The sequence below is a fragment of the Mangifera indica genome, chromosome 5, assembly GCF_011075055.1.
Source record: "Mangifera indica cultivar Alphonso chromosome 5, CATAS_Mindica_2.1, whole genome shotgun sequence".
In the NCBI taxonomy this organism is placed as follows: domain Eukaryota; kingdom Viridiplantae; phylum Streptophyta; class Magnoliopsida; order Sapindales; family Anacardiaceae; genus Mangifera; species Mangifera indica.
The window spans coordinates 19938119-19956028 of record NC_058141.1 but is presented as its reverse complement, the minus strand read 5'-3'; the positions used below and the strand labels follow the sequence as shown (position 1 = coordinate 19956028).

Here is a 17910-nt window from a genome sequence, read left to right as displayed (position 1 = left end):
TTGATTAATTTTATATAACTAATAGGGGGTTTCAATATAAGTCAGAGTCAAATATTACTTTATTTAAACTCAATTTGTCTGTATTTAAATAACATTTTAGTTTAAACTTGTTAGTTAAAAAAAATTTTTGTTTGAACTTAAACTGAAGTAGAAATGATTTACTTAAACTCAATTTAAACTGAATTTTAATTTATATATTTATAAATTATCATTTAGAGAATAAATTAGATTCGAATTATATCAAACCTAAATATAAACTTTTCAATTAAATTCATAATAGTTAAATCGAATTTATTCAAACCGATCAAAAATGTCATTAAAAACCCATTGATAGAATAAATAATTTTATCAATAAAATAAACAGTATCATTATATGAAGATTTGAATTACACTCAAGTTAAGTTTTAAAATTAAAACTCTAATTCGAATTTAACTCGTATAAGCTAAACACAAGTCGAGTTAACTAGCTTAATTTAGGACAAACCCTTACCACAAAGTAAGATTTAAAATTTAAATGTGTAAATGCAAGGCTTTAAAAGTTTATTAATATTATTCTCATACCAAACAATGAATTGACAACTCATTGAATCAAGCAACAAAGTCGAATTTAACTCGACGATAATAAAACGGCTTGTGTTGTGAGCATCTCCACTTATTTATAGCCCGACAGTAACAGTACCAAAAGACATTAGTTAGAAGGTTAATAGTGGTTTGCAGATACAAGTTACATATAGGTTGGAAGTAGGGGACTGCAAATCTCATAATGGCATTTTGGACAGAAATGGAGGCATTTGATTATGAGTAGGAATTGGGGTGATGAGTGAGTAGCCCTCACTCATTTCTTGTATTACTACTACCACCATTAATATACTCATCATCTACCATATGGGATCAGTGTAGCTAGTCAACATTCAAATCAAGCTCTTCTTTCTTTTCATTCAGAATTCTTCTAATTGCCCTATATGTGTATATATATATATGTACACATGATATCTGGATCTCCATCATTCATCGTAAGACAATGCTGTTTCTCTCTCGGAATTTCAACAATTTTTTATTTTTAAGAGAGAAAAGAAAAAAGTATTATTTAAATCATAAACATGAAAAACATATGATGAACATTTTGAAGAATGTATGGAAAATCAAAAGGAGTAAGAAAAGAATAACTCACGCACCGTGGATGAAGGAAAAAGCACCATTGATGATGATGATGACCATGAAGATTCTTATAATTCAATCATGGGTCCGGATCTACCACCGCCCTATTATCATAATCTCTGACCTAACCCTCAGTAAATATCCACTTAGATACGTACAAGCCTCCAATACATCACAAGATTATCTATCAATCATCATGCTTAGAATATGTTTCAAGTGTAGATGGTTTGGATCAGAACCAAAGTCTAGAATCACTCGAACTCAAATCAAGTCTATAATGCCTAACTCAAATTCGATCTCATTCGAATTAGTGTACAATATAACTTCATAACTATTAATGAAACAAACAGTATCACCACATATATAAACAAGTCAATATCACATTCAAATTGAATCAATTCGAATCGAATCTACACCTATTTTTGACACTAATTGTCTAAACTCTTCTTTTCAAGCTTTATCAGATTATGAGCACAGAATTTCTTAGGAGAGAGAATCACATGGCCATATAAGCTACCCTAACCCTACCAGGGGACTGCATTGACTTTCTCTATTTAGAGACTGGAGTTCAAAACTATCACATTTCATGAAGTAAACAATTCAGCACCTCAAGAACGTTTCTCTAGACGACCTACTGAAAGGTGCCCCCCGCATTCCAACAGGAATTAAAATACTTGAACATAAAGTGATATCCTCAAAGCCAACAAAAGAAGATAGCAGTCAATGTTTGCTGCTTGCCATCTTGCCTCAATTCAGACCTGAAATTAGGAAATTGATATTATATGAAAACTTTAAAACCTATCTAGTGCATTCAGAAACATAAATATAACAATGTTGATGAAAATAGACGTGGAACAACAATAACACAAACACTCCAATCACTCTCTGCAGCTGTTGGCAGATCCCAGGGAAATTCTGTGGGTATCCAATGTGCTGTCTCAACAAAACAGACTTTAAGGGCTAAAAAAAGGGCTCTTATATGAAATGAGCAGCCAAAACAGCAAGTTAAATGTATAACTACTTTAGACAAACAACTATTATCAATAAATAATATATTTTGTACTCATAGTGTTACTTTCTATGTTACAAGTACTCACATTACAGCAACAAGTTCTGGAAAGATCTGGGGTTATAAACCAAGCAAAGTTCGCAAAAACTGTTATTTCTCAAGGCAAACACAGGCAAGAAAAGCAAAATATGTACATTAATCCTAATCCATCCATTGAAAAGAGATGAAGGGAAAATTTAACTGCAGTAACATTTCTCTAAATCCATCCATGGAAAATGAAATAAATAAATAAATGAAACAGCATGCCTGCTATCCAAGAGACTCTTCCTGGGTAGCATCATCATCTTCATCCATTGCATCATCGTCATCATTTTTATCCTCATTAGCTTGAACACTACTTTCAGTTTCTGCACCCCGAGTGGATCCACCTTTATCATCCACTCTATCATTATTATCATCACTGTCAGCACAGCATTCAGTATCTGAACTGGAAGTGGAACCTTGTTTTCTTCTCCCTTGATCAAAATCATCATCCATAGCACCACTAAACTGCTCCTTCAATTGAGGAGCAACTATTCCAATCATCTCACTTAATTTTTGACATTCACGATTCAATTTGGTAGGACCAGCCTTCGAAATTGGCACACATTGACTTTCTGCAAATGGAGCACTGGAATCATGTAGACCTAAGGCACCTTCCTCATCGTTGTCTCTACTTCTAGGAGATTCATTCTCTCCATGCACTGAAGGAGCAGTGCTGCAAAGCCAGCTACCAGCTACTTCAGATGTTAGAAGGTCAGCTGTTCTGATTGTTCCTCCAGGTTCTGTATCCTCAAGGGCTTTTTGATTCTCAGGAGGATTATTTTGGGAGTCGTGAAATGTCTCCTGACAGATTCGGTGAATCCGCTCATCACTTTCATGTAGATGGGCTTCATCCTCAATCTGCATTGTATCCCCGGCTAAATTTCCAGATTTGTTCAAATCAATGTTTCGTGCACCATCAATTCCAATGCTTTCAGTTTCAAGAACTTGCTCAGTTCCAATGGGATCTCCCTCCAATATAGGTGCTGTGCCAACACCATCAATATCAGAACCAAAGCCCCACTTACAAGAGCGGTCAGCACTTGTAAATTCCGCTTCTTGAGTATTTTGGGCTTCTTCCTGACTTCTGACGTCACAGTCATGCCTCTCAGTAGCACTTGCTTCATCACTAGAAGTAACAATTTGAATTCTATCAAACCTCTGGGCTGAAGTAGCACAGCCAGTCTTCATAATTGGTTCTTTTTCTCTGATTGTAGCTCCATTAATGTTGCCATTAGTTCCATTGAGGTCAATATCAGCAGAGGTGTTCTCATAATTTTCCTCATCTTCCAAAGTCCTCTGCATGGCCTTTAGTTGTTCCTGTTGCTTTGCGAACAAAACTTGAATCTCTGCAGTTGTGGAATAAAATGCCCGTAACTGAGTTTCCCTGGATGGCAGTTTCAAGGATATTAAGAAAGAATCCTGAAATCTCCCATACATAATCAAATATGTAATACCCAGCCAATTCGCATGTCGGGAACCCTTTTAGGCAAATATCAAACAACAGGTTAAGTATACTTACCGAAGCATAATTCTTTCCCTTGCAGCTTTTAGTCTCCGTCTCTCAAAATCAAGATCACGCATTGCACCGTTTATTTCAAGTTCAAGGGTAGAAACTTTAGCCCATGCTTCTTCTCGTGCAGACTGCTACCAACAGCAAAAAAACCTCAGCGTAAAAATATAACTTGACTGAAGGACCAACTATAAAATAGTATGCAACCAGATAACCTCAGTGATGTATTTTAAAAGCCTCAAACATGCTTCAGAAGATTCAAGACTTGCAATATAAATGAAGAAATGATACAACAAAAAGACTACAGCGAGTGGCAAATTTAGAAATTTCCAGTTATTACCTACACACTTTATATGAATAAAGTAAAATGCTTCATCAATTATGACATATAAGCTCAAATATTATCCTTATAAAGCTTCATTATAGTAAAGAAACTGCCAACAAGACAAGAAACACACACAGATACTCTTTTCACTTTCACTGGAAAATAGGACCATGTTAAGGATAATGTATCTTTGAAAAATGAAACTCAAACTGCAAAGACTAAGGATAATATTTTAAGGCATCAAATAGAGGCAATTGAACCTCTAAAACTAATATTGAACTACTTGTAATACCTTTTCACTCTCAAGCTCTTTGATCAACCGTTTAATTTCAAGCTCAAGTTCTTCTACTCTCTGCTCCAAAAAATTAATGCACAATAAATAAGAGGTCTGTAATCTAATTACAGGAGGGTATAACCAAAATAAACATAGAAATATGTATTCAATTATATCAAGTTGGCATTAACAGCCATGATTACTTTTTTCCCACTTGCAGAGGCCAGTTGTTCTTCACAAACTTGAGTTTCCAGCTGGCGGATTTTATTATCAGAGATAACCAACTTTTCCCTAGTCTCATCCTGTGGCATAAAGAAATTTAGAAGTAGATCTTTAATTATGTAGGAAAGAACAGGTATAGTGACTTTAAAATTTATTTAAAAAAAAAAAAAGGGTAATGAGGATAGTACCAATTTAAGCTTCAAACTTTCAACTTGCAAAGAGCTCTGTTTCTCTATTATCTGATTGCATTAAATAAGATTGCAAACTCATGAGTCTGCTAAAATAAATCATCAATGAAGCAATCTAACCTATACTAAATTTAAAATCCTCCTTACTTGAAGCTTGTTAATTACTTCTTGCTGCTCAGTTTCTCGTCTTAGAGCAGCATCTTGGAGTCGTTTTAACTCTTCTTTAGCCTCTGACTGAACTTTCTGCACTGCTGCTTTTAAATCAGCTTCAGACTTCTCTCGTTCGACTCTTCTCTGATCTCGTTCTTGAACTAGTTGCTCCTTGAGTTCAGCTATAGATACATTCTGACTAAAAGCAAGAAGTTTGACTATTACTGTATTTTCCCAAATTTTCTTACATTTATGCTGCCACATTATAGCCTCTCTCAGAGTTGACATACACCAGATGAAACTTCCAGACACAGAGAGAAGCATTTCACAACGAACAGACATAAATGAAAGCTCAAGTGACAATTAGCTAAAGCCATTAAGAATTAAAGCTATACTAGGCATCAACAACATTACTTACCATCCCAAAAATCTGTTATAGCCCCAAACAATAGAATGGAGAAACATTAATGAAATCTCATGTAATCCAATTAGCTAATAACTTTGACAAGTGGTACTAGGCACAAAAAACATTAATTATTCCAATCAAAATGATATTAACAATATTTTAGTATGAATCATTTTTCTCTTTTAATGAATCTCACCATGCGTTGCCTAGTTCTTCAATGTGCTTCAAAGAAACCAATGAACAATTAACAAAAGTAAAAAAGGAGTCAACATCATATTCTAGCACCACTGACAATGTTCATCTCTTTGCCCTTGACAAAGTATAAGAATGCGCATCTGAAACCCATTCATGCACAATAATAGATATGAAATTTCCATTTCAGTTATAATCATTAAAATCATGAACAGTCAGTAGTAAAAATACAATGTTCTTCACCTCTTCATTATTTCATTTGCTTCAGTGCATGATTGCATGGAAGCACTAAGTCTTTCATTTAGATCTTCTATAGCATGTTTCTGTTCAGCTGATATTCGACTGACATCCACCAGCTCTTTCTGCTTAATGTCTAAAACATGTTGTAACTCTTTGAGTTGATCAAGGTATGATTTGGTAACCAAATCTTTCATTTCCTTCATTTCCTGCAAATTAATTAGTATCATACTTAAAACCCAACATCAATTCACCAGAAAACAGAGGAATTGCAGATGTTACAATTGCAACACATGTTGCCTCAATCTGAACATTATCTACATCAAATAAATATATATAAAATCATGAACAAACATTTAAAGAAGGAACATTTTCCCTCTTTGTCATCCCTTTGTAATGAATGGTTACCCAAAACTAAAATAAATGAATTAGTTGCATAACATACTGTTGACTGTGGCATAGGTACCATGCACCTTGAGTACAGAATAGTCATTTACCCAGACTTCTTCTTGACCCTAAACTGATAAAATTATACAACTAAATGACAAAAAGAAGGAAACGTAAAGTGCTTTGTTTCTTAACATATAAAAATCTTGATCCCATCCATTCAATTAAACCACTTTTGAGACTCTTGTATACTTACAGAGTTACAAGATTGCACTAAAAGATAAAGTTGGATTGTGGGATAGAAGTAGTAGCAATTCATTAAAAAAAAAGTGTTGAGTTGTATATGAGTTGTATCTCTAAATTAGGAAACTAACATTTAGACCGATTGTATCTTTGTAAAATAATAAAATACATATTATCTTTCCTAAATTAAGAAGTAGAATTTCCTATATATTGATGTAAATTTTTTTTTTTATATATAAAAATATTTTCAAAGTTATTCACATGGTATCAGAGCCTATATTAGGCGTTTTAAATTTTTTCGACGTTCTCAACTCATTTAACGACAGATCCAAGTCCTCTTTCCAACTATTTCTCTAATCACAGTGACTTTTTCATTTTCCGATGGTCGTGCTTATATCGAAGGGACTAGAATTATCTCACCGTCAAACCCATTGAAGTTCCATTGCTATTCACTGCTCCACATGCCACTCGTTCTTTCAGTATCTTCCATCGCCGATATCCTGTTCCGATGACCGTCTAACAACACCACCTCTCCCATTCGACTCAAACGATGCCAACGAGTCTATCTATGGAAACCCCACTGTCATCGGACGTCGGAATCAAACGACGACACAACACGACAAGTTCTTCATGGTTTTGACTTTCAATACAATCAATCATGATCTTGCTCCTGTTAGAGATCAAATCTTGGGTAGTGCAACCGTTCCAACCTTAGATAATGTATTTGCTCGTTTGCTCAGAGTTTCCTCTACCACAGGACCTTCAGTTACCGACTCTATCACCCTAGTCTCTCGCTCTCCGAACCACTCTAGAGAATAAAGTGACCGTGGGAGTAGAGGCGGTCATCCAAAATACAATTACTATAACAGATGGGGACATACTCAAGAAAAATGTTATGAGCTACATGAGAGGCCTACACACAATGTTAATGTTGCACAATCAATCCCTTAATCAACTCCTCTTGATCATCGTCTAGAAATTTCAACAAGACAACCTCAATCAGTTACTCTCACGGGAGCCGATTACGAAGAATAGCTTCAGTATCAGACGACGAAATAGTCATCTCAATCCTCTATTGCTTCCTTTACACAATCTAGTAACTCAATTGCTTGCTTATCACAGTCTTCCAGTCTAGGACCTTAGGTCCTAGATTCATATATCTCGGATCATATTTCTGGTAACTCTAGTCTATTTTCACATTTTAATCATGTCAAATCCTTTTCTTCTGTCACACTTGCGGATGACACAAAAGTTATAGCTAAAGTTGTAGGTCATGTTAACCCGCGACCTACTCTATCTTTAGATTTTGTCCTTTATCTTCCTAATTGCCCGTTTAATCTCGTTTCAATTAATAAATTAACACAAACCTTGAATTGTTCTATTACATTCACTAATGATGCCTTTGTTATACAGGATCGAAATTTGAGCAAGACGATTGGCACAAGACATGAGTCACAAGGGTTTTATCACTTGTCTCTACCTTCTTCCATTGCTTGCATAACTATTGAGTCTCCAACGCTTCTCCACGACCGCTTGGGACATCCTAGCCTATCCAAGCTTTAGAAAATGGTCCTTAATTTATCCAATTTGTCATCTCTTGAATGTGAGTCTTGTCAACTTAGGAAGCAGTCTCATAGTTTCTTCCCAAGGCGTGTCAATAATCGAGCTTTGTTTCTATTTGAGTTAGTTCACTCAAATGTGTGAGGTCCTTGTTAAGTCAAGTCTATTTTAAATTTTTAATATTTTGTGACATTCATTGATGACTATTCGCGTTGCACGTGGATATTTTAAATGAAAAATCGGTTTGAGTTATTTTCTCATTTTCAATCATTTTGTGCTGAAGTTAAAACACAATTTAATTCCTCTATACACATGTTACGTAGTGATAATGTGAGTGAATATTTTTCCACTCTTTTCACAAATCTCATGTCTTCACAAGGGATTTTTCATCAATCTTTTTTGTGCTTATACGCCACAATAAAATAAGGTTGTTGAGCGCAAAAGTAGACATCTTATTAAAACTGCTCGTACATTATTATTACATTCACATGCTCCTATGCATTTTTGGGCTGATGCAGTTCTCACTGTTTGTTATCTCATTAATCGGATGCCCTCTTCAATATTACAAAATCAGATTCTTTATTCAATTCTCTTCCATATTGGTCCTTTATACACTATTTCTCCACGTGTCTTTGGTTGCACATGTTTTGTACTTAACCTTTCCCCAGGTCATGATAAATTATCTGCTAGGTCTATCAAATATATATTTCTTGGTTATTCTCGCCTCCAGAAAGGTTACAAATGTTACTCTTCTACGACACTTCGTTACTTTATTTCCACTAATATTACTTTTTTTCAAGTCCTCTCCTTACTTCTCTTCATCTGAAATCTAATCTCCTGTTGCTGAGAGTCTTCCATTACCTATTTTTGTTCCTACTCCCGATGTACATCTTATAGTCTTTCCACAATCTATACCCACACAAAATTTGAAACCTGTTCCCCAGATCACTGACTCTCTTACAAGTACCGATATCACTTCTATTGATCCAACGACACCTGTTGACTCACTTCCTGCTCCTGCATCTAGCCTGGTTGAGGTCCTCCCTCTTGATGACCAATTTCCTATTGTCATCCGTAAAGGTGTAAGATCCTCTTGTAACCCTCATCTTATTTACACTTTTCTTAGTTATCATCGTCTATCCTCACCATATCATACCTTCGTATCCTCTTTATCCTCCATTTTAGTTCCTAAATCTATTAGTGAGGCTCTTTTTAATCCAGGCTGGAGGCAAGCAATGGTGGATAAAATGACTACATTACATCATAATGGTATTTGAGAGTTGGTTAAATTACCTCTGGGTCACTCTACTGTTGGTTGTTGTTGGGTCTACATAGTCAAGATTGGGCCTCATGATACTATTGACCATCTAAAGGCCAAGTTGGTTGCCATTCGTCATTGGCCTTTGTTTCAGTTAGACATAAAAAATATCTTTTTTCATAGTGAGCTTCAGAAAGAGATTATATGGAGCAACCATCTGATTTTGTTGTTCAAGGGGAGTCTGATTTGGTTTGTAAACTTTGATGCTCACAATATGGCCTAAAACAATCTCCACGTGTCTGGTTTGGACGCTTTAGTACAGTTATTCAAGAATTTGGTATGACTCGATGTGAGTCGGATCATTCTGTATTTTATAGACACATGTCGCGAGGGAAATGCATTTATTTGGTTGTTTATGTCGATGACATTGTTATCACCGGTGATGATCAGGAGGGTATCAATCAGTATTTGATCATTTCAAGACCAAAGACTTGAGAACACTTAAATATTTTCTTGGGATAGAAGTTGTTCAGTCTAAGACAGGTATTATTATCTTTCAGAGGAAGTATGTCTTGGATATCTTGGAAGAGACAAAGATGTTGGATTGTAAACCCATTGATTCTCCTATGGACCCTAATACTAAACTTGTGTCAGGACAGGGGGGGCCATTTACAGACCCTGGGAAATATCAAAGGTTAGTAGGCAAATTCAACTACTTGACTATCACAAGACCAGATATCTTCTTTCCAGTTAGTGTTATCAATTAGTTCCTCCAATCTCCGTGCGATTCTCATTGGGACGTAGTTATTCAAATCTTAAGATATATTAAAAAAGCACCAAGAAAAGGATTACTCTATAAAAACAAAGGTCATACTTAGATTGTTGGATATTCTGATGCTGATTGGGCAAGATCTCCGTCTGATAGATGCTCGACTTCAGAATACTGTATTCTTGTTGGTGGCAACTTGGTTTCATAGAAAAGTAAAAAGCAAGATGTTGTTGCTAGATCTAGTGCAAAGGCAGAATATCGTGTTATGACATTGGCTATCTATGAGCTTGTATGGTTGAAACAATTGATTCAAGAGTTAAAATTTGCAGATATGTCATAGATGAAGCTTCTTTGTGATAATCAAGCAGCATTTCTTATTGTTTCTAATCCAGTATTCCATGAAAGGACGAAACATATAAAAATAGACTGTCATTTCATTTAAGAGAAGATTCTATCGGGTTGTATAATTGCCAATCTTGTCAGCTCCATTGATCAACTTGCAGATATGGCCAAAGGACTTATTCCCACCCAAAGTATGTTGCTATCTCAAGTTTCCCCCTATTAACTTTGAAAATCTCATTTACCCACTCATAGACGATTAAAATTAGTAAAACCTTAACCCCTTAAAATTTTATCTTTTTTTTCCTCTCTAAACCCTAAAAACTAACCATTTCCCTCCTAGGCCAAGTTTTAAAAAATAGCATTCCCCCCCTAGGGTTTAGTTTTCAATCCCCGGTGCCATCGCAGGCAACGAAGCTTCCCCGACGCATCACCATGCTCCGACGGTCTCTCTCTCCTCCTATGAAACGTCAACTGACACAAATCTGGCCTGGAAAGACGAAGATGAAGACCTCAACTTCATCTAGGAAGACGAGTCGTCTTCTTCTGGGAAGACAAGGTCTTTCTCTTTGTCTTTCCAGGCCAGATTTGCATCTGTCGGCATTCCAGAAGAGGGGAGAGAGACTGTCAAAGCATGGTGATGCATAAAAAAAGCTTCGTCATTGGCAATGGTGCTCGATTTGGAGCTGGAGATTGAAAACTAAACCCTTGGGGGTGGGGGGGGGGGGGGGGGGGGGGGGGAATGTGATTTTTTAAAACTTTGTCTAGAGGGAAATGGTTAATTTTTAGGGTTTTGGAGGGAAAATAAGATTAAATTTTAATTTATTTTTAATATTATAAATAAAATAACGATTTTACCCTTAAAACTGTTAATTTTAACTGCTTATGGTAGGTAAATGAGATTTTTAAAGTTAACAAGGGAAAACTTGAGACAACAACATACTTTGGGTGGGAAATAGTCCTTTGGCCTGCAAATATCCTTAGTAAGTCTCTTAGGAGTTCTCGTATTGAATTCATTTGTAACAAGTTTAGTGCATATGATTTGTATACTCCAACTTAAGGGAGAGTGTTGAGTTGTATCTCTAAATTAGGAAGCTAATAATTAGGCTGATTGTATCTTTGTAAAATAGGAAAATACATATTATCTTTCCTAAATTAGGATTTAGAATTTCTTATATATTGATGTAAATTCATTCTTTTGATATATATAAAAATATTTCAAAGTTATTCACAAAAAGCATACATTTTCATGATGCTCACTAAGTGCACGGTTCTCATTGCGCAATGTATCAATTTCAACGACCTGACTTTCCAATTGCTTCCTTAACTCCTGCATGTAGCAACACAACGCCATAAGCATTTTTGTAGATATTTTTGGATTCAATAATAGTAGTCTTATGAATTCATAATAAAAATACCGTGTTTGATCGTTGAAGACTTCGAAAATCGTCAAGAGATAGAGGACCATCAGGAGAACCGATTCCGATACCTTTAAGCCTTTTATTTTCAGAAACAAATTCCTCTATACTTAGAACAAAAAAAAACAATTCATTATACTATCAATTGGTTAGGATATGAATCCATATTCAATTAAATAAGAAGTGTTTAATCCTAAGGGAAAACACTCTATCTACTATTTGTTTAGCAAATAAGGCATTAGATACATGAAAATAATGTGTTCTTCAATATCTTGGACAAGATCAACATAACAATAAGAAATAGTGAAGTAACAACCTATGCTTTAAAAAACATAATGAATTTGGCTGCATGTTATGTGCTTCAGAATTCAATCTTCATTAATGGACAATATCTATATGATCAAGAAACAATAATGCAATTTACAAAATTAATAATATGATTCAAGAAAAATGTGAAAACGTGCAACAAATAAACAGGTGAATAGACCCCTTGATATCATCATGATTTACACAACCATAACGCATAGCATTTTGTCACTTATATTTATAGAATTAAAGAATATCACCAAAAAACTACCAAGAATCCGAGTGCACAAGTAACTGGGCTTTCCACTGAGGCAGTATTAAAAGGAGCACATAAAAACTTATTACAAGGTAAATGATGCATCTAATGAATGTACCTGCTTTCCTCTTTGGAATGGCACTGACCATCAAGGCAGAGGATCTAATGACTTCTCGATATACAAACACAAATGCAATTTCTGTTATAAGTTGCAGACAAATAAAATTAGTTCTAATCTGTCCAACCACAAATAACAATGATCCACTTTTTACAATTTTTGAAACAAAACATCACAAGTAATAAGTTCAAAGAACACAAAAAATAAAAGATCATAGATTATAAAAACTGGTTCATTCAAAATTTTCATAAAAATAGAACCCATAGATCAAAAGCAAAAAAATTATTGGATAAAATATTCTTTGCAATAATGAAAAAGTCACCAACTTTATTTTTCTTCTGATGAGAACCCACTAATTACTCAACATGACCATAGTAGACAACCCTAAGGAAGTCTCATGGGAAACTTTGTAATAAAAATTACCATGATGTGGCGGGGCAGCAAATGATATAATATCTCCATGATGGACCTTGACTTCCGAGACATTTTTCTTCAATCTGTCCCAGTTGAGATAAGTTCCATTTGTGCTGTGACAGGAAAAAACAATAAAAAATTATTTTTTTAGTTTTCTAAGTTTTCTTTTAGACAAAAGAATTATCTGAGCAAAACACAACCTAGTATCTTTCAAGAAGACAGTTGTGTAACCGTTAGACAAATCTTCTACAGCTTCAGTTGCAACTCTCTTCCTATAAATCTTACAATGGTTTGCACTTACTGCATTTGATTCAATCTGGAAACGCGTATCTTCTACTAGACGGCCAATGCAATGTTCATCCGCAGTCAAAAGCATATTCATACCCTGGTTGACAAGAATGTCATCAGTTTAACCCATTAATTATGCAAGTATTATGTATCTTCGTAAAGTAAAAGTAAATCAGGAAAAAAATAACTGGGATTCGTAAGAGCTGGATCAAAATAATAACACAAATTCTTAGACATTTATGAAACGCAATCTGCTCTAACTTCTCTCAGTCCCATGAGTTAGCGACGAAGTGTTTATGTTATGAATCTAAATTCAAATTCAATTTTTTTGCTCAGAAAAGCCCCCCAAAAATTATTGCTTCATAATGAGTTAGGGTTTACAGAGCGCTACGTACTTGTTGGCGTTTACGGGCATTGTTAGAAATTGCAGTGAGTACTGCCCAGACATTGGGGTCGTAATTTTGTAGAGGCTGAGAGGCGTAATTGGCGGCAACTGAAATGACGAAATCTTTAGGGCTGAGCGGCTTCTTGGGAGAAGTGTCATTAGGGTTCTGATGAGGGTGTGAGCAACTGGTTTGTGAGACATTATTAATGGGGCTTGGACTAGGGCTAGGTTTTGGAACTGTTAGGGTTTCCCGGTTATGGTTATCTTCATTGACGTCCATTGAATTGAAGACAGAGGAGAAAAAAGGCGGGGAATTTGCAACCCTAAACTACAATTCTGTGTTCACTCAAAGCAAGTGCTGTAAACTTATGATTTGAAGGTGGCACTTGCACGCTTCTTCTGAAACAAAGTTCTTCAAGTCCGGTCCGGGTATAATAGATACAGTTGTAGCCGATCACTTCTCACATTGCCACGTCAAAATGTCTACGTCGGCTCTACCGGCACTCATTGTAAGATAAAATAAAGGGTAAATGACCTTGCCACACCAAAGGGCCCCCAAACCCAACCCCAAGGTTCAGTGCAAACACAATTTTTTATTTATTAATTATCAAAAATTTAAACATCTTTATTTTATTAATTTTATTATTATTATTAAAAATAAAATTATTATTTAAGAAAAAATTATAAAAACTAAAAATTTATTATATTTTCAATTCCCGAGTTCTCTCTTCCTCTCGACTTCTCTCTCAACTACAGTCTATTTTCGATCGTCTTCTCTCCGTACTGACAGTGCAACAAAAAGATTAAATCTAAGTCTCTTCGCAACACAATGGCATGATAAAGAGACTCAAATCTTAGTCTCTTCATCGTATCATCAATAAGAAGAGAAAGACAACCAATGATAGTCAGAAATGGACTGTGACTGAGAGAAAAACCAAAAGGCAAGAAGAACATCATCAACACCATCGTCTTAAACCGCCAATAGTTGTTACAAAAACTCTTAAAAGGGAATATAGATTTTTAAAACTTTCGATGGAAGTGACTTTATTCATTTTTAAACTTGAAAGTAAAAATATGATAAATTTTTAATTTTTAAAATATTTTTTTAAATAATAATTTTACCCATAATAAAATTTAACAAAATAATAGATATTTAGATTTTCAATAATTAACAAGTAAAAAATAATCATTTGGCCTAAAATAAAATAAATCCTCAAAAACACTATATCGTGAACCTATAAGCCTATAAATATATCAATTTTTTATATATAATTTAAGTATATAATTTAAGCATATAAATAATATATCATTATAATTTTTAAATTAAAAATAAAATAATTCTTAATCACATAACTATATATTACGTATATATTCAAATTATATAAAAAAATGTATAAATAACATTACCCGTTGTGAAAATTCATGTCCAACAATTATTGGAAAGTTTTTAAAAACCACATCAAGATTTTAGTTTCAATTTTTTTTTTCTGCAAGTACTCTTAAAAATGGTGATTTTTAGTAAAATAAATATAATTTTATATAGATAAATTAGTAATAAATAATTTTACGTATAGTTTTATTAATCAAGCATGAAACAAAAACATAGATCATCAAAATAGATTCACAAAACCTGCGCTCAGGCAAAATTTCTCACCAGAATAACCCAGAAGAGGAAATCCGTGCAATGTTACATTTTCGAACCACAGTAGTTTAAGGTAATTAAGCTAAGGGGATAGTAAAAAAATAGTGGTTATTCAAAAACTACGACCTCACCAGAAATGTTCTAATAAAGTCGTCCAGCAAATGGAGTATCTTAAATTGTGACAATATTGAGCGTTCCTGCTCTGGTGGTATCTGCCAAAGCCTAAAAATCAGTCAAAACTTTAAATTTAATTGAGGAGGTAAATAAAAGGCCATAACATGTATTGACATTTAGCTTTTTGTCGGGCAGATGGGTTGACATTGAGCGGACAAGTTACACGGTAACTGAACAATCACAATGCAGCCAGCTTTCACTAAACATTCATCGAATCAATGAAGACATTTTTGGTACATTGAATTAGACAATTTTTACATGCTGTTGCAAGACATCAAGACGTCTTTTAGATGGGATCCTTTTCTAACTGCTGGACAAACAGGAAAAACCAATAAATTATCAGTAATATGGAGAACCGATTACAATATTAAATCCATTAACGGATTATCAGCAATGATGAAATAGGGTAAATATAATGAATGCTGCAAAACTCTGTATCTGAGTTGAAGTGCAGCCCTGTTTTCATCTCCCTTAATAAAAATCATGCAAATACAGGAACCAGTTCCAATGATCTCACTTAATGCTTGATGTTCTTGAATCATCTGATGGAAGCAAATCTTGAAGATGCCAAATAATGACTCCCACCCCCTTAGCATTGACATCATGTAGACGTAGCAAGGAGCAGCGCTGCAAGCCCAGCTCCCAAAAGCTACCGCAGCTAAGAGATGCCAGATGCCTCCAGCTCTGTACCCCCTTTCTAAGGCTTTTTTGACTCCCAAGAAGACCATTCAATTTGAAGAGATGCTGCGTTTCCGGACAAATAGGTGGATTTGACCATCCCTTTCATGGCCACCGATGACACACATAATAACCTACAAAATGTTTAAAACTTGAAACACAAATACTATTGCAGACAAGTGCATCAATATTACTTCTTGAAGATGACTTTAACATTTTAACACAGAACTACTTGTAATGTTGCAATAAACCAGAAATATTGACGTACTACATTCCTAGAAAAACATAAATCTATCTGGTTTTACCTTTCACTCTCAAGCTCATTGTTCAACCTTTTAATCTATTTTTCAAAAGTTTTTACCTTCTCAGCTCCACACGTATATTTGTCTTAAAGCAAAACTGAATAATGTTTTTTTTTTCCTCTTTAACCTCAAACTTGCATTCTGAATTGCTACTTTTAATCAGCCTTAAAATTCTCATGTCCTACTCTTCTTTGATCTTCACTCTTAATCAGATTGTGCTTCAAGTTCAGCTGAAGATTCCTTGCGACATGGCAGGAAATTTCAGGTCACTATATCCCCTTCTCAAAGTTATTATAAACTTAACAATATTGGCAAAAATTAAAAGAAAAGTAAGTGTCATACTGGGCTATCACAAGAAGACATGTTATAATGTTGACCTGAAGAGAATGAAAAATAACAAAAATGCACAAGAACGAAGATAATGCTTTTAACAAACTAAACCAAACAACATTTCAAGAGCCAATTCCATTGATAAATAAAGCTGTCATAGGCATCAGAAACATCAATCTTTTGTTATAACTGTGCCAATAGCCAGTGAGAATTATACAGAACTGCTAAAGAAAATCACAAGTAATCCAATTAGTCAATCCCCTTGCCAAGCAGACTACAACATAAATTATTCTGGAACAACTTTCTTCATCTTGATGCATCTCAGCAAGAGTTGTCATCACTGCTTCAATGAAGAGTACTTAAAAACAATCAAAGTCATGAATTTGAAAGGAAGTAATGAACAAATCAAATAAAATTTACCGAGACATTCAACATCCCCTATCACTAGTGGGGAAAGTTGCTGATGAACTGTTTTCACATTCTTTCTCTGCCCTTAGCAGTTTATAAGTAAGTTTAAAATCAAAGATTATACAAGATATAGAGTATAATGAGCAAGACAATTACTTGATTATCATTGCATTACAGGAAAAATCATTACTAAATAGAGCAACTCTAAGCAAGTAGTTTTTTAACATCGTCTTCAGCATTTTTATTCCCCTTATTACATTAATGCCTGGAACCTTATTTCACCCATTGAGTTTTCCATTTAACTGATCCCACCTTTACCCTTGCCAATTGGGATTCTGCTTATGATGATGAAACCTTTTACATTTCATTGAAAAAATTAAAAAAAAGACCCATTATAGCAAACCACATGTAATACCAAAATGTCTATAATTATACAAAGTGAGAACAAGAAGAAACGCATGAAAGTATTTCTGTAGTACTAAACCCAAGTTTATAAGAACATAATCTGGAAAAGAAAAATTACAACTAATTATGGAATTCCAAAAAAAATCCTGTAACCAGATTTTGCACAAAGTGAGCACAACAAGCAAGCCTAAACCCTAATTAATAAAACAAGGTTAACCCAAAACCCCAAAACCCTAAACCCACTAAAAATACTTAGTTGTAACTACATTTTACACCATGTAATGGGTATTCCTTTTCAAAAATATTATAAAAAACCTGATTGAATGAACAGTTCTTTAAACTTTTGCCATCGAAATGTTAATTGTAGCCTCATATCTTTCTTCGTCTAGGTCAAGTTGAAATTGGTTAAATTGGAAAGAAAAAGTGACAAGAAATCTATGACATGGTATAAATAAACAACATAAAAACCTGGCAT

The 17910-nt window shown here is 34.5% G+C and overlaps 1 protein-coding gene across 4 annotated transcripts; it reads right to left on the bottom strand.

Moving 5' to 3' along the window:
- Positions 1-1419: 1419 nt before the first annotated feature.
- Positions 1420-15619, bottom strand: LOC123216641. Of its 4 annotated transcripts, XM_044637130.1 has the most exons (15): positions 15270-15619; positions 13507-13990; positions 13024-13208; positions 12833-12936; positions 12410-12490; positions 11730-11833; positions 11555-11641; positions 5762-5964; positions 4918-5119; positions 4771-4821; positions 4564-4662; positions 4379-4438; positions 3771-3895; positions 2474-3635; positions 1420-1916 (listed from the first exon to the last, which is right to left on the bottom strand). In XM_044637130.1, exons 2-14 carry the CDS (start codon positions 13774-13776, stop codon positions 2477-2479), a joined length of 2730 nt encoding a protein of 909 aa, XP_044493065.1. In that variant the 5' UTR covers positions 13777-13990; positions 15270-15619; the 3' UTR covers positions 1420-1916; positions 2474-2476. The 4 variants fall into 4 exon arrangements, with proteins under 4 accessions (XP_044493065.1, XP_044493064.1, XP_044493066.1 ...); XM_044637129.1 differs by lacking the exon at positions 1420-1916 and having other exon boundaries at positions 2180-3635; XM_044637131.1 differs by lacking the exon at positions 1420-1916 and having other exon boundaries at positions 2180-3635; positions 3771-3892.
- Between the last annotated feature and the right edge of the window lie 2291 nt (positions 15620-17910).